General features: G+C 56.0%; 1 protein-coding gene across 4 annotated transcripts in view; it reads left to right on the top strand.

The window, feature by feature from the left end:
• Positions 1–46: 46 nt before the first annotated feature.
• The window catches only part of NTNG2 (netrin G2), a 66,685-nt gene continuing 43,091 nt past the window's right edge, over positions 47–23,640 (top strand). For 2 of the 4 annotated variants that reach the window (XM_044389694.3, XM_057313805.1), the window contains exons 1-2: positions 47–139; positions 4,152–4,851. In XM_044389694.3, coding sequence (XP_044245629.1) covers positions 4,639–4,851 — 213 coding nt within the window. In that variant the 5' untranslated portion in view covers positions 47–139; positions 4,152–4,638. Of the gene's footprint in view, positions 140–3,787; positions 3,919–4,151; positions 4,852–23,640 lie in introns of all 4 variants that reach the window. The other 2 variants (XM_057313806.1, XM_057313807.1) reach the window with 2 other exon arrangements.

A 23,640-nucleotide genomic window follows, 5' to 3' on the forward strand; every position in this document is an offset into this window, starting at 1 on the left:
AGCGGCGCGGCGAGGAGCAGCGGCTCGCAGCCCTCCGGCCCGCGCCCCCACCCCGCGCCGGGCAGGGCAGGCGGAGCGCCCGCGGGCGGCGGTCCTCGGCCTCGCGGGTCTGCGCTCCGGGAAGCTGCTCGGAGCCGGGGTAAGGCGGGCGGGGAGAGCCGGCGGGCGCGCGGGGGGGAGAGCGGCTGCAGCTTTGCCAGCCTGGTTTCATTTTTAAAGGGCTTCGGTGACCGTGCAAGCTTCCCCGGGCCCCGGAGCCACTTAAAGCGGCCCAGCAAAGGCTCGGATGCAAAAGTTATTTGGTGGCTGCTGTTACTAGCGGAGGACTGAAGTCGCCCGAGAGGGGTGTGTGAGCGTGCATTTGTGGCAGCACCGTAAAGGAAAAGCTTGTCTTTCCGGCTGGCTTTTTCCTACCAGGGTCTTTTCCCATCGTGTGTGTGTGTGTGTGTGTACGCGCGCGCGCGTGTGTGGTGGGGATAGATGTTGCGTGCATGTGTTGGTGAAAAGGAAATTAACCCTTCTCTCGCGCTACTCCTCCACCCGAATTTAATCGCCACCATCGACAGCCACCCCCCAACCCCCCTCTTCCTCTTATCCCCTTCCCACCTCTCCGAAAACTGGGTCTGTGTGAGTTGCACAGAGAAACTCTTGGCCAGCCAGGCTGGAAACTTCTTTCCGTGCGGTGGAGGGGTGGGCTAATGGGGGAGGGGGATGAGCAGGGACCGGCTTGGGGACGTGTGGAGTGGAACCTCAAACAGGGCGGCGAGCAGACTGGGGGAGCAGAGGCAGCGGGAAGGCGGGAAGAGGACCGTGGGCTCGCGGGGTCCGCCCGCTCCGAGTAAGTTCCCCGCCCGGGCGGGGGGCGGCGGAGGCAAGGGCGCTGCTGGAAAGCGGCGCCGGGAAAAAGGAGGCAACTAATTCCTGGGCGCTTTGCTCGGTGTCTTCTAATTGAGGGAGGCGGTGCCAACGGAGGGGGCACCCTCGGTCCTGGCGGGGCCTTTATTAAAGACGTGCTTATTAATTGCTGCCGGGGCTCGCACTCAACTTGGGAAAGACAAAACGCAGCTGCGGGACCGGGGGGTGGGGGGGCACGCCCCCGTGCAGCCCTCCCAAAGATCGGACTCCACCCCGACCCCTCGGCCCAGCCAGGACCTACCCCCACCCCCCGCCCGGCCGAGGCCTCCTTCTCGCGCCCCACCCCCCAGCCCTCAACTTTCCGGGGCTCCCGGGCCGCCTAGAGGCCGTGGGGGGTGCCGGGAGCCGAGTCGGCCCCTGATCCAGGGCTGGGGGGCACCCGGGCCGCGGGTAGCAGGATGTGCCAGCAGTGCCCGGAGCACCCCCACACCGGCCTGGGGTGGAGGGCGGGAAGGTGACCCGCAGCGGGCTCCCCTTTCCTTCGTAGCCCTCGGGCACCACCCCCTCGAAGGCAGATTTCACTCCGCCCCGCTGCCCCGGATGGGAAGCTGAGACGGAACCTCAGAGTGGGCAGCCCCCGGGGGTACCCCTCCTCCAGTGCCCCCAGGGGCCCCGCGCCCACAGCGCCAAGTTTCCCACGAGGCGAGGGCTCAGCCGGCAACTCGGGGAGGAGCCTGCTCCGAGCCCAGCCAGCTCCGAGAGGCGCTAATTCAATAAGACAGAGAAATCGGAGTTCAGAAATCCTGGTAAAATCTAATTTTCGGGTTTTAATACCTTGGCTATCAGCCCCCCTCGGTTCCTGAGGACTCTTAAAAGAAATAAAGCGCATTGATTCTATTTGTTTCTGGGAGCTGCAGTTTCTTAATAATATCAGGTGAAGATTTATTTTCCAAGGAGAAAACGATCCACCGGGATACAACCTCTTACTCTGAAATTTCCCCGGCTGGCTTCTCACTCCCTGCTTTCCGCCTCGTTATTCCGGAGACTCTTGCTTCTCTCCTCCCTCCTTGGTTTTTTTTTTTTTTTTTTCTTTTGTTTTTTGTTTTTCTTTTTGGCAAAAGCCCACTGTAATATTCGCTTGCTGAGCTCGCAATTCTCCCTATAATACCAGCAATGCCCCGTTGATTGACTAGTTGTAAACACATTTGTTACCCCGCCCCCAGCAGATTGGGTTGTTGTTGGCTCCCCCGCCACCACCACCACCCCATTTTCCAGGGAATGCGCGGCATTTAAACCAAAAGAACTGCAAAGCAATTAGTAGATTTTCGAGTTGCTCTGCACTTCGGTCTCCGTGGCCTCCCGGCCTCTGGGCCTCGTTGCCTCCCCACGCCGGTGTGGCAGTCAAAGCCCTGAGCAGCCGCTGGTCCCGCAGATGAAGGAAGCCCCAAGCCAGCGCCCTGGTGTCGCCTCCCGACAGGAGCTCCCTACCTGTTAGTGAACAGTTGGGAGTCCTCGGCTGGAAGAATTAATTAGGGACGTGCTGTTTTCTGTGCAGCTCCAAGCTTGGCTAGAGGCATCCAAACCTTTGCCGGCCGCGCTATTTTATTTTTACTACATTTTCTCAGGTTGTAAAAATAGTCGCCAGGCGGGTTCTTTCTGAGAGTTTCTAGCAAGGAGCGCATTCAAGGCCAGGCAGGTTCTATAACAGGTTTCTCTTTAAACAGCCAGAGGTGAGCAGTGAAAATGTGGTCCCCCCCTCAGCTTCTCATTCATCTCCATCAAGAGCCCTTCAGCCAGAGAGAGGGGCAGGGGCGGCCTTAATGCAGATTTATGATTCCCCCCTGACCAGGAGTGTGGGGCACTGGCTGGGGGCTTCTGCGGGCAGCCCAGGTGAGCGGCCAGCCCCCTCTGGACAATGTTCACTTCCCCGGTTTGGCATTTTGGCCCACAGTATGTTTGTGTCTGGGCGGAGAATGGGGTTTCATGGAAAAGTGATTAACTCTTCAGGGACTCTTCCATGTACAATATGGCCCGAGAGGGTGTCGGGTGAGAATCACGCTGAGCTTAGCACAATGCCGAAGCAGTTTGGGGGGTTAAGAGGGAATAATCATAGGTATAATAACCAGAATAATTAATAACACGGGTGCTTCTGCTGTGACTCATCGCATAACCTTTGCCCCATTGGCTAGCATTTTTGGCCAGGATCCCACACTGGCCGGACTCAGATTCTCCTGGTGATGTATCCAGTGTCTGGGAACTCATCATATTACTGGAGTCATGTTTTCTGCAATGTGACATTTGTCTTCGTTATAGCTATTTGGACTCTTAAATAATTATCGGTAGCTTAAAATAGTAAAGCAATAATCATAATAGTGACTCATTTATAGACACACCCTCCAAAGATGATTGCAAAATTTTGGCCTTGATCAGAAAATCTCATATGACAAACCATTGTCACATCTGTGGAAGTCTTCACTGTCCCTGGTTTCTTAGCGTTGAAGATTAAATTGATCGTTGCAGAATTTGGAGGGAGATTTATCGGCACCTGGTTCTTCCTTGTGGGCCCACGCTTGGATCTGCCGCTGTCCGTATAGACTCGTCTGCACCTATGGTGACAGCCTTGACATTTTGACTTGTCGGTCACAGTATTTAAAGCCACCGCTCAAGCTTGACCCCTGAGCATGTTTTGGGAAGTTGGTGACCCCAAGCAGGGGCACTTCTGCTGCCCTGACACCCCCAGAAATGAGGGGAAAAGCAAATCTCCTTTTCAATAACGTGTCCCATCTCCAAATGTGCAATGCTGATATTAATAAAAATAACACAGTGTTCTCGGGAGACCTTGCTAATGCAGCCTCATTTTTTGCACATTTTGCCAGAGAGCTTTTCTTCTTATACATCTTTATCACCCCCCTTCCTTTTTAATTTGTTGCAGGTGTTGTTGCTAATGAGCTCTCTCTCTTCCCCTCTTACAATGAAAGACAAGTCAGCCCCCGGGTACCTGGATGGATTGAGAGCCGAAGTGTCAGAAACTTCATAATAAGTTGCCGATGGCTACCAGCCAAGGTCAGCTGGCCCCCATTAGTGCCTGTCCCCACAAAGCGGAGCCAAATAAGCTTCTCCCCAGTTAAAAACCTCAGTCTTTTTTTTACATTGCAGTCCAGCCACACAATTGTTGTCACTTTAAGCCCATATGAAAAGAAATCTCTTGTATTGGTCTGAGATGCCAGTCCAGTCCCATAGAGGGAACATGTTTCCAGGTAATACGTACATCTCCTGATTTTATTTTATCTTTACAGCGCAGGCTGGAGGGTTGTTTTGCAGCGGTGTTGAGCACATCACACATTAAGGGCCCTTTAAAGACCTGGATTGATTGGAAGGACAAAAATTAAAAGCAGTCTGACCCGGCCTCATGCCAGATCCCCGAGGATTTGCTCCCTATCCCCTTTCCATGCACTGTCACAATTTGAGAGCCTGCCTGACTTGATCAGACTCACCTCTGGGAGAGGTGCAGCGCCAAGGTTAGGAGGACGCCAAGTTACGGGCAACTTCTTGATCTGCCCATCAGCAGTCTGAGAAACGCTGGCTCTGAGTTTTCCAACTCGGCCTTTGGGAAGAAACAAGTTCCTGGCTCTTTGCAACCCAGCAGTGCTCGAGTCCCTGGGACATCCAGCCACCGTTGCCCGGTAGATGTGGCCCTTCCATGTGGAGGCCGCGAGGCCCGCCTGACCCTACCGCTGCCTGTCCGGGGCCTCTCTGGGCCACGCCCCTGCAGACTGCGCAGCCATGCTGCACCTGGTCGCACTTCTCCTGCACTGCCTCCCACTGGCTTCTGGGGACTACGACATCTGCAAATCCTGGGTGACCACGGATGAGGGCCCCACCTGGGAGTTCTACGCCTGCCAGCCCAAGGTGATGCGGCTGAAGGACTACGTCAAGGTGAAGGTGGAGCCCTCAGGCATCACATGCGGAGACCCCCCTGAGAGATTCTGCTCCCACGTAAGTCAGCCCCCCGCTGTTGTTTGTTCAGGTCAAGGGGGAGGGGGTCTGGGACATGCTCTGGTGATGCGTGAGCAGAATGGGAGGACCAGATGCAAGGTTGACTTTCCCGCATCTTGGACTTGGAGCAGATGGCCGTCCCACCTTGGAAAAGTGCCAAAGCAAAGGCCACCCCCAGGGCTCTGCGGTTATGTGATGTCATTCTCTGGGGGGAGGGGTACCTTCTTGACCAGCTGACCACTGAATCCTTTTCTCTTGGGAAGACCATAGTAGTGATAGTTCCTGGGCCGGCCACACAGACAAGCCCCGCCTCCGTGGTCAGGAAGTCAGCATCCCGGGCGAGGGAACAGGGCACTCTTGGCGACGTTGCTCTCCGTTCACCCCTTCTGCGGTACCACGTCCTATCCCACCTGATCCAATCCAGCAGATGGTTTTGCCAGGCCAGTGTATGCCACGCACCAAGCTGGAACTTTGCGGGGGAAGGTTGGATGGAAGTGCAGAGGGGATTCCTAAGGAGAGAGTCAGACCAGGATGGACGGTGTGGCTGGATCTCTCTTTAATCCCATCCCTATGTGCAGTGACTGCAGTCGCTGGTTAAGTCAGGGGGACAGCAGCTGGCCAGGTGCTGTCACTTGAGCCCTTAATTAGAGAAGGATGGGGTCTTAGGGCCATGGAGTACTTCAGTACTCAGGTGTTACCAACAACGACAGAGGTAATAATAGCAGGGACCATTCATGGGAGCTCCTTGTGTGCGGGCTAAGAGCTTGCTATGCAAGTCCTCCCGTCAGCTCAGCCCGGCTGATTCTCTGTTGCATAAAGGAGGAGTTTTAGGGGGTGGGCTCTGAACCAGGGGCGTCTCTGGGCCTCTGTTTCGTCATCTGTAAAATGGGCATTGTAGGAACAAGGGAGCTGATTCATATGTGTCAAATGCTGAGTAGGGCCTGGCACAGAGCAAGTGCCCATTCATGGTAGCTGTTGTCATTCTTGTTGTACAGATGGAGAAACTGAGGCTCAAAGTCACACCAGGAAGCAGTAAAGCTGTGATTCAAGTGACTGGTTCCGAAGTCACTGAGCTAAACTGCCTGCCAAGAGGGATCTTCCCACTTGGCAGTGCCTTGGACCCCCCCCCAACCCCCCGTGCCTGGCAGGAGGCTGGGCAGGGCAGCCAGGCTGCAGGAGCGATGGGAGGGGCTCATCGGCTGCTGCCTCCATGAGTCCTTGAGGGAGCCTCCGGGTCTCTGGGCTTATGGTGGGACGGAGCAGGTATCCCCACTGGGCTCCTGAGGACGCCTCAGTCCCATGGGGAGCTGCATTCCTATCACAGGGCAGTCAGCCTGGGAAGGTAGCTTCCCGCTTGGACAGCCAGCAGTCAGTCATGAGGCTCTCACCGTGGATGGTGGCTGGGCCGAGGGAGCCAGCTGGGGGTGGGGCGGGAGTGGGGGGGCGGAGAAGGCAGCACAGGCCTGGGAGGGGGGGTTGCTGGGTAGTTCATGGGGATCACTGCCCTGGGGATCCCAGGGTTCACTGGCTCAGGGATGAGCAAGGGGGTCAGCTCCTGAAGGTCGGGGGCAAGGCCAGGTTGGGGGGCAGTGGAGCCCAGTTCTGAGCCCGTACATTAGGCTGGCAATGGTGCCCAGCTCGTGCAAAGACTTCTCCACACACTCCCCGAACAGAGTCAACCTCTGCCTCTCACGTTAGCGTCTTGACTGTATTTCTTCTCTTAAATATTAATCATTGCTGTGATGTACTGGGGGGGTGTGGGACAGGGCAGCTAAATCAGAATTCATTGGACCAGCTTCTGGTCAAGGGCTTGAGGGGCGGAGATGACCATCAGATGCAGGTCTGAGGCCCTCTCCTGGCCAAAGCTGGCTCAGGAGGCCCTTGGCTCTGGACCGCTGCCCTGCCCCCACCCTCACAGGGAGGCCCCAGTGCAGCCGCCAGGGTGGGGTGGTCACGCTCCCCCCCGACAATCTTAATGCCGCCCCACCTGCCCAGGCAGGTGTCATTGAGCGCTGGGGTCTGGGAGGAGCTGGCACCCCTTCTCCTTCTCTCTGGGAAGACAGGAGAGGAAGAGCAGCGTCTTCAACATCTCCCACATAGGTGGGTCCTCAGTGTCTCCACACCTGTCTGAGGGGCCTAAATATTTCATTACAGGCTGCCGTCCCGCTCTGCCTTTGATTACAAATGTGCAGCCAACAAGAATGGGGACTCTGCCTGGCAGGTGGAGGGGGGCTGGCTTCTGCAGGGGGCAGGGGTCACACCCCCGTGCAGCCTCCCTGAGTGGGTCCTGTGTGTGTCTCATGTAATCATCTCTAGGATGCTCTGAGGGGGGGTGCTGTTCTAATCCTGTTTTAGGGATTAGAAGGGGTTGCCTAAATCCCGCCAAGGTCACGCCGTTCCGAAGGCAGGCGGGCGACTTGTCTGCAGCAGGGCCTGTGCTTATGCACCAGGGGGCTCGGCCTGCCCTCTCTGAGCCTCAGTTGCCCTCCCTGTAAAGGAGAGATAATACCATATGCGAGGCACAGGGTGGGCCAGGGGGAGCGACCTGGCCGTGCCCGTCCTGGGCACCGTGCGGGCACACAGTAGGTGCTTGCTGTTCAGGAGGTGTTATGCATTTATTATGATTGTTAGGACGCCCTCAGCAGTGTCCCTGGCTTTTCTTCTTTGCCTCTGTCCAGCCTTGAGGACGCCGCGCCCTGCATTTCTAGTCTCTGGGCAGCAGGCCTGCGCTGGGTGGTCAGGGAGCTCGGACTCCTGCAGGCATGGCCGGTGGTGTGAACCACCAGGGGGCGCCCTCATGGTAGCCAGCCACCCAGCGAACTGTTAGCTGGGCCAGCGCCCATTGGGTCCCTGTGGCGACTGCTGATCTGTCCGCACATCCAGCCAACGGGAGTGTGAGCCCTGGAGCACCCCCAGGGTGCAAGGGGGCGCCATGAGGCAGCCACCGTTTTCGGGGTTCAGGGTGCAGACCCCCCCTCCCGCCAGGCTTCCCGTCCTTCCGCAAGGCCACCTGAGAACTGAATTGTAAATTCCAGCCTGGTGAGGAAGGCGAGGGGGGAGAAGACCAAGATAAATGAATAAATAAAAACCTATTGGCTCTAAATGCACAATGAGAATTAATAGGGATGAGTTCTCAACCGAGGATCTGAGGGCAAGGGCAAAATTTCAATGAGGACTGCAGGAGAAGACGGGCAGCCTTCCACCCTCCATTCCGGGCCCGGCCAGAGAGGGCCAGCCTGGCCACACTGCAGGGCCCAGGGGGCAGGGGAGGGGGTACCCACAGAGACTTCTCAACCCCTGTACTGTTGGGTGTGGGAAGCAGCCCCACAGTGCCCCCATATGCTCTCCTTGTACCTCTGGAGACAAAAGCTAACCCTTGAGTCTCAGGAGGGAGATGGTGAGGAAGGGGGACAGTGGGAAAGAGAGAGGGGGTGGGGTGCCGGCCACAGACCAGGCAGGTGGTGTTTAAAATGATCCTACAGGTCCCTACTTGCTACCTAAAGTGTAGTCCTTGGACTCACCTTGCTAAAAATGCAGAATCCCAGGCCCTGCCCCAGACCTGCTGAGCCAGAAACTGCATTTTAACAAGAGCTCCAGACGATTCAGAGGCACGCGGGGTATGGTCTGAGAAACGGCTGCCCTACGTAATTGCTTGGTGATGGGGGCAACCCGTGGTTGATGTTCCCAGGGGATCTTTGTGGGTTCCATGGTGAGTCCCTGTTGAAGGAGATGGTGAGGAGCAGGAGACCTGGGGAGAAGGGGTGGAGCTGGGAGCTGACGTCCCTGAGACCCTCTAGAAGCTTCCAAAGAGTGGCTGTGGGTATGCTGTCTAGAGCCACAGGCCTGGGCTCCGAGGACCCGAGCTCCCATCCCAGCTCTGCCATCCCCAGGCAGGGTGACCTGGGGCAAGGCCTCGGGCTCCTCATCTTCATGGGGGGTCATGGCTGCCTTGCCCCCCCCACCAGCTTCCTGGGAGAAGGAATTGCTTCTCTCAGAATATCTAGAAGTGCTTGAAGAGTGTGAGCTCTGTTCTAGCCTCAGACTTTTATATGATCGTTAATCTAATCTTGATCCTTTCGATTTTGAAATAGATGAGCATTAAACTTTATCCAAGGAGACGTTACATGCACGGGAGCCTTGGTCTTGGTCTTGAAACCAAGAAAAGGCCGTAAAGGTGTGTCTTTGAGCACACTTCTTCCTCAGCACCCACTTTACCTTCTCTGGGCCTCAGTTTACCCAGATGCAGAGCACATGGCCCTATCCCCCCACCTCCGGGAACTGTTGGGCTGATTAAGGCAGATGGCAGGTGGATCCTTGAGTCCTCGACCCCCTCCTTACCGTGACATTGAACACCATATGTAGAATCAAGGTCATAGATGTCACGCCTCCTGCCAGCCCTCGATGTTCACAAAATGTTCCCATCAAGCAGCGCCCAGCTGACGGCCCACTGGCTCAGGCCTCCTCCCCTCTGTGTCCCCGGCCCCCAAGCCCGTAGGGGAGAGCATGCAGAACACCCCGTCCACCCCCTCCCCTCCTCAACAAGAGAGTACGGCAGACATTACAGACAGACGCTAACAAGGTGTGGGGGAGACAGAGGCAATGTAGTGGAAGCCCCGGAAGAATGAGGATGCGTCTCTTCTGGCTGGCCCCATGTGTTCCATCCCGCCATGCTTCTCACCTCCACATCTTTGCCTGGGCCACCTCCTCTACCCGGAATGTCTTCCTTCACTTCCTTCATTTCCAAGGCTTCCGCATTTACCTGGAAAACCCCAGCTCAGTTTTCAAGGTTCAGGTGGGACCCCACCTCCTCCAGGAAGCTTTCCCTGATTCCCTAACCCAGGTGGGTAGAAGGCCCCCGTCTGGTCACATTCCTATCATTGTGCTCACTGATGTTGGCCTAGTGGTTAAGGGCTCGGGTCCTAGGGGCAGAGAGATAGAGGTTAGAACCCCATGCTGTGTGGCCTTTGGCATGAGGCTTAACCTCTCTGAGCCTTATTTCCTCAAATTGCTGCTATTAATAGGATACACAAACATGACTGTCACGTGCACAGCGCCTGGCATAGGGCAGATGCTCATTCATGTGGGTTATTATGCTCCCGGTGTTGGCTTTTCCCTTGGATGGTGAGCTCCTCAGAAGGAGGACTCTCTCGTCTTTCTGTCCCCAGCACCTCCCTCTTGGCTCAGTCAGTGCGAAGCAGGCGTTTAATGAACAAATGGTTGGGCGACTAGAAGGTCGGTGTGATCGGGAAGACTTCTCAGAGGAGGAGAGATTAGAACGGAGTCTTATCGGAAGAACTAGGGTTTCGATCAGGGCAGAGGAAGCTCCGAGAGCTCCTGCTTGTCTGGAGCCCCTGGTCTGTGGGATTTGTGATCGGATGACACCAGGCACTCGGCACAGCTCTGTCCCTAAGCTGGAGCCTGAGCCTCACCCAACCCTTAGTTAACGCAGCTCATTCTGTTGAAACGCCTGAGGCAGGGCCCAGCTTGGGACAAGAATAGTTCCATGCATGACATCTTGTTGCACAGTGAAGTCTCCTTCCTGGGGAGCAGACGAGTGACAGGCCGGGGGCAGCGCTGCTGGGAGGTCAGCGCCCACATGCGTGAGATCCTTGCCCCTTACTTCTCTTAAGGGAATGGCTTTGGGTCCAGACACCCATGGAGGGTGGGCGCAGTGCAACTGGAGTGCAGTGGGGAGGGGAGAGAGCCTGCAGGGGACAGCTTTCCAAAGAGTGTCAGAAGTTCTAGAACTTTCCAGTGTACGTATCTCTGCCTTCCCCAGGCTCATCTATCTCTACAGTCTTCAGCCTTGGTGTTTAATATATTTCCATTTTTCTTCTGCGTTGCCTGTGTTATCACCAGCTGCCTCAAATCCCATGTGCGGGGAGGAAGGGGATGGACAGATGGACAGAAGGGCAGGCTACCCCCACTGTGGATGAGAATTTGGGATTTGGGAAGGGGCAAATTCGAGTTGCAGTTATCCCGTCCCTCTGGGTTGTGGGACTTTGGCTAAGTCCCTTGTGCTCTGAGGCTCGATTTTCTCATCTGAACATTGGGATGACAGCAGCCACAGGCTCAGAGGAAGGCTGACGAATGAGATGAGACAAGCCTCAGAGAGCCCTCAGCTGGGTGCCTGGCACAGAATGAATGTTCCAAAAAAAGGGATTTTCTTTTTCCATCCCAGAACTTAGCTGGAGAGACAAAAGGAGTGACAGTAGAACATAACAGACAGAAGACGATGCTGTTGACCAGGCATGGAATGGGAGGTAGAGTCCGCGTGCACTGTGGGAGTTCAGAGATGGGGGGCCCGGGTCTGGGGTGAAGGGTCGGAGGCGTTCAGAGGCATGATGGTCAGCGCAGAGGGAATGGCATGTGCAAGGTCACGGGGTGGGGGGTGCAGGGGACGTGAGTGGGGACGCCTGGATGCCTGGGAGGGGACAAGCCATACCCCTCCTGGTCCCAGCTAACCTCCCCCCTGACCCCTGTAAACCTCTGGCGCGGGGTGTTTACTGTACCCTCAGGCGGCTGAATAGAGACCAAGGCTTCCCTAGGTCCGCTCAGTGGTGGAGCTGGGATTCAGCCTTCTTCTGTCTGGCTCCTAGTGTTGGGGCGTAAGGGGGGGCGGTCAGGCCACGGGTGTGGTGGGAGGGAGGGGAGGAGGCGAACAGTGGGCAGGCCGAGGCTGGAGGGAGCCCGCAGGGCATGGAAGCCCTGAACCAGGGGCCGGAACAGAGCAGTGGCAGGCTCAAAGGAGCGGGGTCCCTAGCTGCCCAGCTCCGGCCGCCCCAGGACCGGGGCCCAGGCTGCAAAGCGCCATTCCCGTCCCACGACCCCCGTGGCCCAGGCTCCCCGGCCTCAGTCCTGGCCGGGGTCCATCTGGCCCAAGAGCTCGCGGGGCACCAAGTGCTGATTAAATGAGGAAGTGGCAGATGATGCAGAAACCGGTTCTGCTCGACTTCGCTTTGCAGGTTCTGATCTGTTTTTCTTCAGTAGCAGATTTGCTTAAATACATGAAAATGTGTTTCTAATTCCCTGAGCACACACCAACTGCTGGCGGGGGGGGTGGGGGGCAGCGCGTGACAGCAGAATGAGCACCGAAGGGGGCCCGGCTGTTCCACGTTCTTGCAAAGTCTCCTTGCTGCTGGCACACCAGGCCAAGCCCCTTAGCCTCAGTTTCCCCCACTGTGCCAAGATGCAGTGCACCTAGATTCGCCAGCGCTCCTGGAGGATGGCCAAGTAGATTCTGGGAGTTTGGAGCAATCTAGGCTAGGGTTCAGCTTGGGTCACAGACAGACAAAATGGGGGATTCCGGTGCAGATAGAGGGGTTCTGAGTGCCGAACACAGCGCTAGACATTTTTTTTCAAGTTCAAACTCCTTTACTATAGTATTCTCATACATGAGCACAAAAAATATAATGGTACATCACGTAATTTCCCTCTGGTTTTCTAAATTCCTTTTTTAAAAATCGAGATAAAATTAATGGATAACACTATTCGCTTTAGGCGCACAACAGAACAATTCGATGTCCGTACGTATTACAAGATGATAACCACAGTAAGCTTCGTTAACAGCCGTCACTGCACGCGGCTAAAGGTTTTTTTTTTTTTCTTTTGATGAGGCCACTTTTAAAAGAGCTTAAAAATTTTTTAAAATTGAGGTGAAATTCACATAACGCGAAATGAACCATTAACATTTTTTATTGCAGTGAAATATAGAGAGCGTAACATTTGCCTTTTTAACTGTTCTTAAGGATCCAGTTTCATAGCATTTAGTACACTCAAAACGCTGTGTGACCACCACTTATGTAGTTGTGAGACATTTTTCGTTACCCCAAAGGGAAATCCTGTCTCCCTTAGCTGTCACTCCGCATGCCCCTCCCCCCAGCCCCTGGCGACCACCAGTCGGCTGGCTTCCTGTCTCTACGGATTTGCCTATCCTGGACCCTCCATGTAAACGGAATCATACGACATGTGACTTTTTGTGCCTGGCTTCTTTCACGTTCTCGAGGTCCGTCATCTTGCGGCAGGTGTCAGGATTTCGTTCCATTTTTTTTTTTTAAAGATTTTATTTATTTATTTGACAGAGAGAGACAGCCAGTGATAGAAGGAACACAAGTAGGGGGAGTGGGAGAGGAAGAAGCAGGCTCCCAGTGGAGGAGCCTGATGTGGGGCTCGATCCCAGAACGCCGGGATCACGCCCTGAGCTGAAGGCAGACGCTTAATGACTGCGCCACCCAGGCGCCCCTCGTTCCGTTTTTAAGGCCGAGTAATATTGCCTCGCGTGGATAGACCACATTGTATGTCTGCGTGTACCAGTTGAGGGATATCTGTGCTGCTTTTACTTGGGGGCTGTTACGAATAATGCTTCTGTGTCCATCTGCGTGCACTTGCGGTGTGGACATTGCTCTGGGGCATGTTCAGGAGGGGAACTGCTGGGTCATGTGCTAATTCCATAGTTAAGTTTTTGAGGAACCGCTGAACTGTCCACGGCAGCCACACACCACTTTCCATTCCCACCACCATGCAACGTGGTTCCGGTTTCTCCGTATCCTTCAGCACTGTGCGTTTTTCCATTGTTGTTTTTTGTTATTATGGCCAACCTCGTGGGTGTGAAGTGGCATCTCACATGGTTCCGGTTTGCCTCTCTCTAGTCACTAATGACCCGCTTGTGTATCTCCTATGGAGAAATGTGTATTCATGTCTTTTGCCCAGTTTTTCACTGGGTTGTCTTTTTGTTGTTGGTTTGTACATGGCACTTTATATATGCTAGTGCTCGATCCTTATCAGATATGTGATTTGCAGATATTTCCCCCACTCAACGGCTAGTCTTTTCACTCTCTTGATTGTGTCCTTTAAGGCACAGCATTTTTTTTTAATTTTAGTGAAAGCTAATTGATCTATTTTTTTCCTTTTGTTGCTTGTGCTTTGGGTGTCAGTCATATCAAAGAAACCATTACTAAGTCCAAGGTCACGAATGTTTACCCCCATGTGTTCTTCTAAGACTTTTGTAGTTTTCACTCTCCATTTTGAGTGAATTTTGCTGTGTGGTGTAAGATAAGCACCTGGCTTCCTTCTTTTGCACAAGGATAGGGAGTTCCCCCAGCACTATTTGTTGGAGAGACTGTTCTTTCTCTTGTCATCTTCGTGGACAATCCATTGACTATGGATGTGAGGGTTGACATCTTTTCCATGGAAACACTGAGCATCCCATGTGCGGTGTGTCCTCGGGCCCTCCCAAATACCCTGCAGTGTAAAAACTACGTTCCCATTTTACAGATGAGGAAGCTGAGACCCCAGCACTAAGTGGAGAGTCCGGGCTTGAACTCAGATCCCAGGCATTTAATGTGATGCCATGGTGAAGCCTGAGGAGGGGGAACCCAAATGCTCACGCCCTCCCCCTCTCTTTCTCTCCCCTCCCTCCTTTCCTCCTCTGTGTCTCCTTTTTTCCTGACCTAGCTTTTAGGCTGGGATGTTAGCTTTGATGCTCGGAGGAGGGTAACTGCGTAAGGGTACCCAACCTGTGACTTGTCTCTGGTCTCGGAGTGTCTCCTCTCCATCTTCCATTGTACCCCCTCCCTGACCTGCTCAGCAGGGCACCAGAGCCGGGTCTCACTTTGTCCCATCGCAGAAATGGGCTGTTAATTATCCTTCGTCTCCTGTAGGGAGTGCAGTTTGGAAAGGCTCTTGGAGATTAGAGGAACCTCAGTATTTAGGAGCATATTCCCGTGGGACTAATGGCTCCGGGAAAAGTGGGTTCCTTGGACCTGGCTGCTGGTTTCCGTCTGCCCTGGCCCCGGGACCCTGAGCCTCCCACTCCCAGGCAGTCCTAGGGCTCCTGCGAGCACAATATGAAACCACTAGTGAATTCAGTTCCCCTCATTTCCTACGTGAGGGAACACTGAGGCCCCCCAGGATCGAGTGACTTCCTTGGGCCCCTCGGGAGGGACAGCAGACCCAAGAGGCTCAACTGTAGGTCCTGGGCTCTCCAGAAAGAGTGGACCGGAGCCCTGGGGACGTGAGGCGTTCCACACCAGGTTCTGTCTATGCGCTCATGCCCGGGATTTGACCTCACATGTGGCATTTGGTGGGGGACGTGGGATGCCTGCCTGAAAGCCCCCTGCAGCCAGAGGGGTGCCCGAGCTGCCCCTTCCGTGTAGATGTGACGTAAGGTTAACACGTCTGCTTTCTGGCCCCCTTGGGTGAGCCCCTGTTGACATGGCTGCGCTCAGAGCTGGCTCTCCATGGCCCGGAGGGCTCCGAGGCTCCATCCCAGCCAGCCCACAGCTGTGGTGTCCCTGCTGCGACAGTGCCATGAGCGGTGGACAGGAAGGGGCCCCGCGATCTCAGGTGTGGCTGTGCAGGGGTCTCCTCCATTAGAGAAATGCAACCTGGCTCTCCCTGCAGAAATTTTGCACGTCTGATCTGCCCTCCACACCTAAACCTGGGGGCTCTCTAGAGCTGCTCCCCACCTCCCCACCCCCCCACCCCCCGTAAAGGGACTTGGCCCGTCATCAATGATCTGGCTTCCTTGTCCCCCAGCCATTTGCCCAGAGTGCTGTGGGACCATTTGGACCCCTCAGTCCCTCATTCCAGTTTCCTCCTTCTGCCCGTGTCATTTGTCCACTTGACTCCAAGTGTCGACCAGGGAAATAAAAGGAAATGAAACACGACCAGGACATTTCCCCTCGGTGGTGGCAGAGTCTGTTGTTGGGCAAAGGTGAAAAGGAGGCCAGTGGGAGAGGCAGCCTGCACATAACCCTCGAGCTTGCCTCCCTCTGCTCCAGCCCACGTGGATGGTGGTGCCCGTTTGGGGTTCTTGGGGTGTCCCCTCCCTCTGGGAATCAAGACAAGAGACCTCCAAAGGCAGGTGACCGTAGAAGGAGAAGCCAGCTGGCCAAAGGGCACACTGTCTCTATCCCTGTCTCTGCTCCAGCCCCCATCCAAAATCCTCACCAACAGCTCTGGGGCTGGCACTGGGCTGGGGCTGGGCCCCTGGGGACTGGGCTCCCCACTGGACTGGCTTCCAGGAGCCGGGTGCCCTCAAGGCAAGTCTCGGGGTAGAGATTTCCTGCCTGCATGCTCACCCTGAGAACCCCACTGTGTTCCCTGGTTCTGTTTCTAGCCTTTGGGACTTTTAAACTTGGAGAGGGAGCCAGAGCAGGGACGGGAGAGGGAGAGATAGGGAAAAACCCAGTAATGTCCCAGGCACCTAGGAGGACCCAGAGGGGAGGGGACCAGCAAAGTTGGAGACCAACCCACACCTCAGCAGCAAAACCCAAGCAGGGGCTCTTCCAGGAACAGTGACCCCCCCCCCCACGCATGCAGTGTATACACACACTGTTGCAAACACTCGTGGGGCTTCCCAGACCACCCTGAGTCCACCCCTGGACCCCTGTGGTCCCTCTGGGGGCCCTTCCACTCAGGAACATCAATGTTTGTCTTTTTGAAACTGACTGGTCCTATTATCTGAGGATTTTGCATCTTTGTCTTCCTTCTCCTCAGAGGAGCAACAGCTTACATTTATTGAGTGCCTACTGTATCCCAAGCACTTGACCTAAACAAGCTCATTGAACCCTCACAGAAGACTTATGATAGATTCTATATTTATAATTCTTTTGAATACGAGGAGCCTAAGGTTCAGAGAGGTTAAGGCACTTTCCCAAAGTCACACAGCATTGAAATAGAGGAGCTTGGCACCTCTACCTTGGGCTGCCTGGCCCCAGCACTTAGCTGCTAACCAGGCCATTTATAGCTGATGCGAGGCGCTCTGAGCATCTTAGAAAGCGCCTGATGGATTGAGTTGGTTGTCATCTGTGTGTGTGCGCGTGCGTGCATGCATGTGGCCCTCTGCGTTGGGTGAGCATGCTGTCCCTGTCAGCCTCTCCTCCCCCAGCACACCCTGTCAGCCAGAGGAGGGAGGGCTGGGGAGGAGTGAGTGATGGTGGTGGTTACCCCTCCCCCCGCCCTTTGAGACATGGCGGAGTCTGCTAATCCACTTATTTGATAATTTGCTTATATCATGTCTATTTGGCAGCGTGCGCGCCCACGCACCAGCTCTGGGGAAGGCGAGATGGCTTTGCCTGGAGGAACCCGAGCTGTTTTTCTTGGGAAGGAGTGGGAAAAGAAATACACCCAACAATGGACAGTAATGGACCTAAAAATAGAGGGGGAAGGGAGGTGCGGGGAGGGGGAGCATGGCGTCTGCCTTGTGCTGGGCCTGTCTGCCTGGCACAGGCAGCCCACCCCTTCCCGCCTGGGTTCCCCAAATGTCTGGCCACCTCTCAGCCTGGGGGACACGCATGGGGAGGGCAGGGGTAGGAAGGAGGGCCTGGGGGCCAGGGCTACTCGCAGATGGAGACCTGTCCTGTGGCAGGGTCCTCGGGGCAATGGCCCCAACCTTGGCTGCGTATTGGAACCTCCTGGCAGCTGAACCGGGCTGATCGCGGGACCTACCCCGAGGGTGTGATGCGGTTGGTCTGGGGTGCCCCCAGGTGAGGCTAACCTGAGAACCACTGTGGGCGGTATCGCCACATCAGGAAAGGGGGTTCCGATTTTGTGCCTGTCTCCTGTATGAGTCTTGTCTCCTCACCCCTGGGGCCGCCTTCTGGAAAGTTCCAAACCCAGGTGGGCAGCTGGGACCCGGGGAGTGGAGAAGGCTGGGGCCCGGGAGCTGTGCAGACTCAGGGCTCTGCCAGGGCCCCGGCTCCCCACCCCCGCCAGCCACCACACTGTCTCTGGGGCTCAGTCAAGCTCCCAGGTGTTCCCGGGTACAGCCCAGTGTGAGAACCACCATTGTAGCCTTTCCTAGGACTGCACTGGATGCTTCCCGCCTTAAGTGTCTTGTCATCTTTTAAATTCCAAGGCCAGAAGGAGAGAGAGTTCATTCTCAGAACCTGTCCTTGTGCCTGGGCCATGGGCGCTCCATTCTTGCTCCGGCCTGGGGGTGCTGAGGGGTGCCGGCTCTCCCCTCGGTGGCCCTCGCCCTCTGTTCCCAGGTTCTTAACCCCTCTTCCCGGAGGAAGGCTGGCCAGCCAGAGTCCGGGCCTTCCTGCCGCTGCTAAAGGTCAAGACTGACGCTGGCTCCAGGCCGCCCCTTTGCCCTTATCCCCCCCTCCTCACCAGGCCCCTGGCCTGCCAAATGCATTAACTCATCTCTCCCTGCATCTCTCCCTGTGCAAATTCTGCACAACCAGTCTGGCCTTCATTGGCCTTGCTGCATAGGGCACTCCCCTCACAGCCCGGTTGTCTTCCTCCACCTGTCCATACCTCACCCACCCTTCTTCAGGGCCTGCCCTTCTGAAATCCCACCTCCCCGAGGAAGGCTTCCTGACTATCCCAGCCAGTTCCCACGCAGGCTTGTCATCTGGGCCATTCGTGGGGACCAATCCATGGGTGGCTTCTCCGGGGTCACTGCAGAGTGCTCAATGCTCTCGTAAGGACTCAAAGTGCCTGGGTTACCAGAAGTGTGACCTTGAGTCAGTGCCTGGCCGCTGGGGGCCTCAGGTCCCTCCTCACCTACGGGGTGATGGTGAGAGCGGGGCTCGTGTCATAGAATCAGTGCCCTTCCTCAGATCAGCTGTGCCAGGCTCCCAATCCCAAACCCGGCCAGGATCTGAGTCACTGCGGACAGGTTTGGGTGGTTGGCTGGTTTGCTTTCTATCTGGAGCAGAATCTCTGGCCTTAGGGCCCGGGAATATTTGCATACCCTCCCCTTCCAGGAATTCTGATGAGCAGCCAGGTCGGATCGCTGCTTCCCCACGACTGCTTTGCACACAGAGGACATTCAGAAATCGCGGATGAGAAAATGAATAAGTAGATGAATGAAACCTTGCCGGCTCAGCCTTACCGCTCCCACCCTCCCCGAAGGATTCCTGCACAGAGCGGTGCACCTGTCCCGGTGTGCCCTGTAGTCCTTCCTCTCTCCTGTGCCCCACCCCTTCCTAACTCCTCAGAGACCAGGAGGGAGAGACCCTTGACGCTCTCGGCTTGTGGCTGTTGGCACAGGCCGTCCCCACCCGTCCCCATCCTTCTGGGTGCTGTACCCACTCGGAGACCTCCTATCGAGTTTGGACGACCCAGATAGGGGACCTGCGGGGGAGGGGGAGTCACTCCGCAAACCTTAATTAAGCACCTGGCAGGTACCCAGCTCCCCCTTCGGGGAGCCCAGAGTGGGGAGCACACATGAACCCCAGAAGCTGCAGAGGAGAACTGAGTGCTCATGGTGGGGGGGCAGTGGCCAGGAAGGGACGGTCAATCAGACACCCACCGCACCGGGGTGGAGGGGAGGAGCTCCAGACCCGGGCTGCCCCATCCTGAAAGCCCAGGGCGGGGCATCAGGAGAGCGAGCAGAGGGAGCTGCCTAACGAGGCAGGAAAATGACTCCAACAGGAACATAGAATAGTTTGTAGAGACGTCTGTGGTGTGAAAATCCACTGCATTGCCCCTACACCAGGGGACGACGGTGTCACAAGAGGCGGGGTTGTGAGCTAGGCTTCCCAGCGAGGTCTTGGAGCTTCTAACTGCGGTTCTGCCTTTTCCTCACCGAGGTGACATTGGCCGGCCGCGTTGCCTGGCTATCCTTGCCTCCGTTCTTCATCTGAAAAACAAACTTCGGAGCTGTGCCTCAGCTCACAGGATTGTCGTGGATAGAGAAAATGAAGTTTGCGGGAAAAATCGGGATCTCAGTATCTCGTGCCAACGAAAATACTCACGGTGCAAGTTGAAGAAAGGAAAATAGGAACAAGGCAGGGAGGGGGAGGGGGAGGTGGCGGGCAGTTTGGGTTTGGACTTTATCAGAAGGGGTGGCCTCTGGGCTCAGCAGGGGAGCTGAAAGCCTGGGTGTTACCGGTGGTTTATAAAGAGCAAGGGAGGGGGGCTGGCAGGCAGGACAAAGGTTAGGGGAGGGGCTGCCCGATCAGGCTTCAACCTCACTCCTCTTGGACCCTCCCCTTTCCGTGGGTGCTCTGTACCGCCCCCCCCCCCAGCCTCGGGCCTTTAGGAACCACTGGGGCCCCATTGTTCTGCTCACCAGCAGGGAAGCCGAAGGCTGCTCCCAGAGAGGAGGAGGGGGCCACTCGATGCCCTGCCCTCCACCCCCACCCCAGCATTTAAATCCTCTATGCCCATTTTTTTTCCTCCGTGATAAAATATTCATGTCAGCAGAGCAGGCCCTCTTTGGGAAGGCTGCGTGTGTCTAGCTGAGGCTTTGCACAAGCTTTTAAAGAGCAGGACGCTTTTCCTACTCTCTAAGCATTTTCTGAGTCCTGAATCAATAATGCACTTTACTGGGCTTCTCTGGAAGCAGCTTCTCTTCCTCCCTGCACCCCACCCCCACCCTGCCCAGTCTCTCTCTCTCTCTCTCTCCCTGTCTCTCTCTCCTTTCTTTCATCCTCCCATCTCCCCCTTCTTTACTTCTCTTTACTTTTGAAAGAGGTGTTAAATGAAAGTGTCGGGCTGCTTGGGTGGCGGGCCTCAGGTGGGGAGTGGGATGCTCCGAGCCGGAGGGGAGAGCCAGGAGCAGCCGGGCAGCTGGCAGGCAGGCAGTGCTGGGCGGAACGGGCTGTGTCTGTGCACAGGAGGAGGCGGGGAGGAGCGGCTGAGCCTTCCCGCTGGCCCTGGTGGGGAAGCGTTTGAGCTCCCGACATGGGGGAGGAGGAGAGCTTGGGCAAATCCCGCTTCCCCCAGTTCTTTTTCAAATCAATTAGAAAATGTTTACGGCATAACCAGAGAAAACAGGACCAACACGTAAAAGAAAGGGGGCCTGGAGCAAAGAAAATATGTGGAGTGTGAGACAAAATATATTGCCAAACTTTCTGGGGAGTGAGCAGTGTAGTTTGGCCTATCTAATTCTCATGGTAATGAGTTCCCTGTCCCTGGGGGTGTGCAAATGGCAGGGAGCCATTCCTTGTCTGAGACAGATGCCTACCTGTGTCTGCTCAGTTATGTGCTGCCAGGTGAGGGGCTGGGGAGCAGAAGACTCCCTTGGGGGGCCACACAGATCAGCCCAGGCTCTCTTCAGCTGGGATAGAACTTCCCACCCCAAACATTCCTAGAAACCCACCCCCCCCTTCTCGGTGGTTTCAGTTACCCACAGTCGATGGAGGTCTGGAAGCAGAAGATCCTGCTCCTGGCATATAGTGAGAAGGTCAATAGTAGCCTGAGGCTTTGTCCCCATGCCCTCATCACCGCCCTCACTTCATCTCATCACAAGGCATCTATCATCCAACGTCACAAGAGGGGTGAGCGCAGCCCAGGAATGTAGGCGGAGAGAGGGAGACCACATTCACCTAACTTTTGCTATGGTATTTGGTTATGGTTGTTCTGTTTCATTATTAGTCATCACTGCTAACCTCTTACTATGCCTGACTTATAAATTAAGCTTGATCACAGGTATGTACATATAGGAAAAAAACAGTGTATATCGGACTTGGTACTATCTGGGTTTTCAGGCATCCCCTGGGGGTGTTGGGAAGTATCCCTTGTGGATAAGCGTGGAGACTACTATCTGGAGAGATGCTCTCGTCTAGCCAGCCAGAGCCCCGACAAGATGCCGCCCATCCCCTCTGGCTGTTGCGCTGAGGGAGGAAATCAGCTCTTCTGGGTCTGCCATTTGCGTCCCTGCCCCTCTGACCATGGCTTCCCAGCTGACCCTCTCCGGGCCAGTCCTCCAGGGCAGCCTGACGCCCTCAGGTCGGCAGGACGTCTTGCTGGCTGTGTCTGGTGGGGAAGCCGGAAGGACAGGACTAGGGAGCTGGCGGCCCTGCTGGAGGCTTCTCCCACACCTATTAGTAGGCCTACCTGGGTGGTGCTGGGCAGGTCGCTCACCCTCTCTGAGCTGCACAAGAGCAAGAGATTGAGAGAGACAAGGGAGAAAGTGCCCCTTGCGAACACTCTCATGGGATCCAATTGCTGGAGGTGGGAATGTTTAGCAAATACCACTACGTGCCAACAGTCGTTGCGGGGTATGGGGCAAGGGTGGGCCAGACCTAGTCCCTGCTGGCCTAGAGTCCAACCCCAGTCATGGAAGGTTCTGGAAGGAGGTAAATTGTGGGCAGGGTTGTACTGAAAGGGCTCCCTTTCCTCCCAAACAATTTGGGGAACTGGGGCAGTGGAGAGGTGCTCTGGGCAGCTGAAGACACGAGGCCAGGGCATGTTCAGGGGGTGGACCTTTGACCAGGAGCTGCCCACTGTGGCTGGTCCAGAGTCAAGGTCTGGGGGTGAGCGGGGGGCGGGGGTGGTGGTGGCTGTCGCTGTGGCCGCTGGATGCTCATTGCCAGGATGGGTGAGTCCAGGGATGACGCCTTGTCCAGAGCCCTGGCCTTTCCTGTGAGTAGTAGCTGGGCTGGGAAGAAACAGCTCTAACAAGAAACCATCCCCCCCCAAACAACCCAAAAAACCCAGCAACAACGAAAAAACCCACCCCAGCAAGAGAAGCCTCCTTGGCCAACTGCAGCTCCAGCCCTGAAATGTCATTTGGGTTGGTTTCCGCTGATTCACGGGCAAGGAGGGGTGACCTTGCTGTGGTCCAGGCTTCAGCTCATGCAGAAACCTGAAAGGGAAGGGGAGAGAAGCCTGCAGGCAGAGGGACTTAGCGAGGGGAGAGCAACAGGGATAGAGGTCAGTGGAACCACTGGGGGGGGGGGGCGGGGAGTCGCAGGGGGTGGTGGGGTGGTTAGAGACCGGCAGGGCAGCTAGAATTAGCATCTGTTCCCAACAGAATCTCGTTTCCGCTCTGTTAATAATTTATCCCCGCTGCAACTTCTCTTACCAATAAATAGGAAATAATTTGTTAGGGAGAATTCCCCCGGCACCCCAGCTTTCTCCCTGGAGTAGAGGGAGGTGGGGATGTACCTCTGTGCCCTTCCTTCCAAACGGTGTGAGCGACTGAGGAACATGGACTTGGGGAGGTCAGTGTCAGAGCTCAATCGTTTCATGAATGGGGAAACTGAGACACAGATAGGGCAAGGCCCCACCAAAGTCATACATGGTGGTTAGGAACAGTCTCCTGAATCCCAGCTCCATGACCCTGTGGGTTAGGGAACTTATTATTGACTTACACACTGGCCCAGGCTGGAAGTTTCCCCCAGAGTTCTAGAAGCATCATGCAAGGTGGAGGATGCGGCTCACTCAGCTGCCGGTTGGCTTCCCCACCTTTGCTCCTCCCTAAGTCCTGTTCTGCAAGAGGGAGCTGGTCCTGCCTGGCCTGACCCTCAGAGCCCCCTGCCCTGGGCCCCTCCCCCTTGGCACCCCTCGCCACCCCTCCGCAGGGCTCCCCTTGGCCGTCTCCTGCCTCCCACAGGCAGATGCCTCCAGCCGCGCCGAGGTTGACGGGCTGAGCGAGACAGTTCAGTTGGCAACTCCGCAGACAGGTTCAGAAAAATCTGTCAGCTGCTAAACTGTTCCCTGGGCCTGCCCACACGCCTGGGAGCAGAGCGATGGGCTGTCTGCCTCCCGGTGGAACCCAAATCCCGAGGGAGTGGCCCAGGTCTGGGGGCGGCAGTGTCCTTCCCTTTTGGGTGAAGGGCACAGTTTCCTGACTTGTCTCTGAGCCCGACTCCCTTAGCTTCTTGTCCCACCTCAGCCACCAGGAAGCAGCATGACCTTGAGACGTTTGCTCAGCCTTTCCTCATTTCTAGAGTGAGCATTGAAGGACCCCGTCTTCCAGGATAGTGCACGGGCAGGGTGTGGACCTTGCTGTGTGCTCAAACCACAGGGCTGGAGACGGCCGGGATGCTGTCCTTCTCTCCGCTGCTGGTGAGCTGGGGCTGTGCAAGGTGCTTGCCACGTGGTAAT

The sequence above is a fragment of the Ursus arctos genome, unplaced genomic scaffold (assembly GCF_023065955.2).
Source record: "Ursus arctos isolate Adak ecotype North America unplaced genomic scaffold, UrsArc2.0 scaffold_18, whole genome shotgun sequence".
In the NCBI taxonomy this organism is placed as follows: Eukaryota; Metazoa; Chordata; class Mammalia; order Carnivora; family Ursidae; genus Ursus; species Ursus arctos.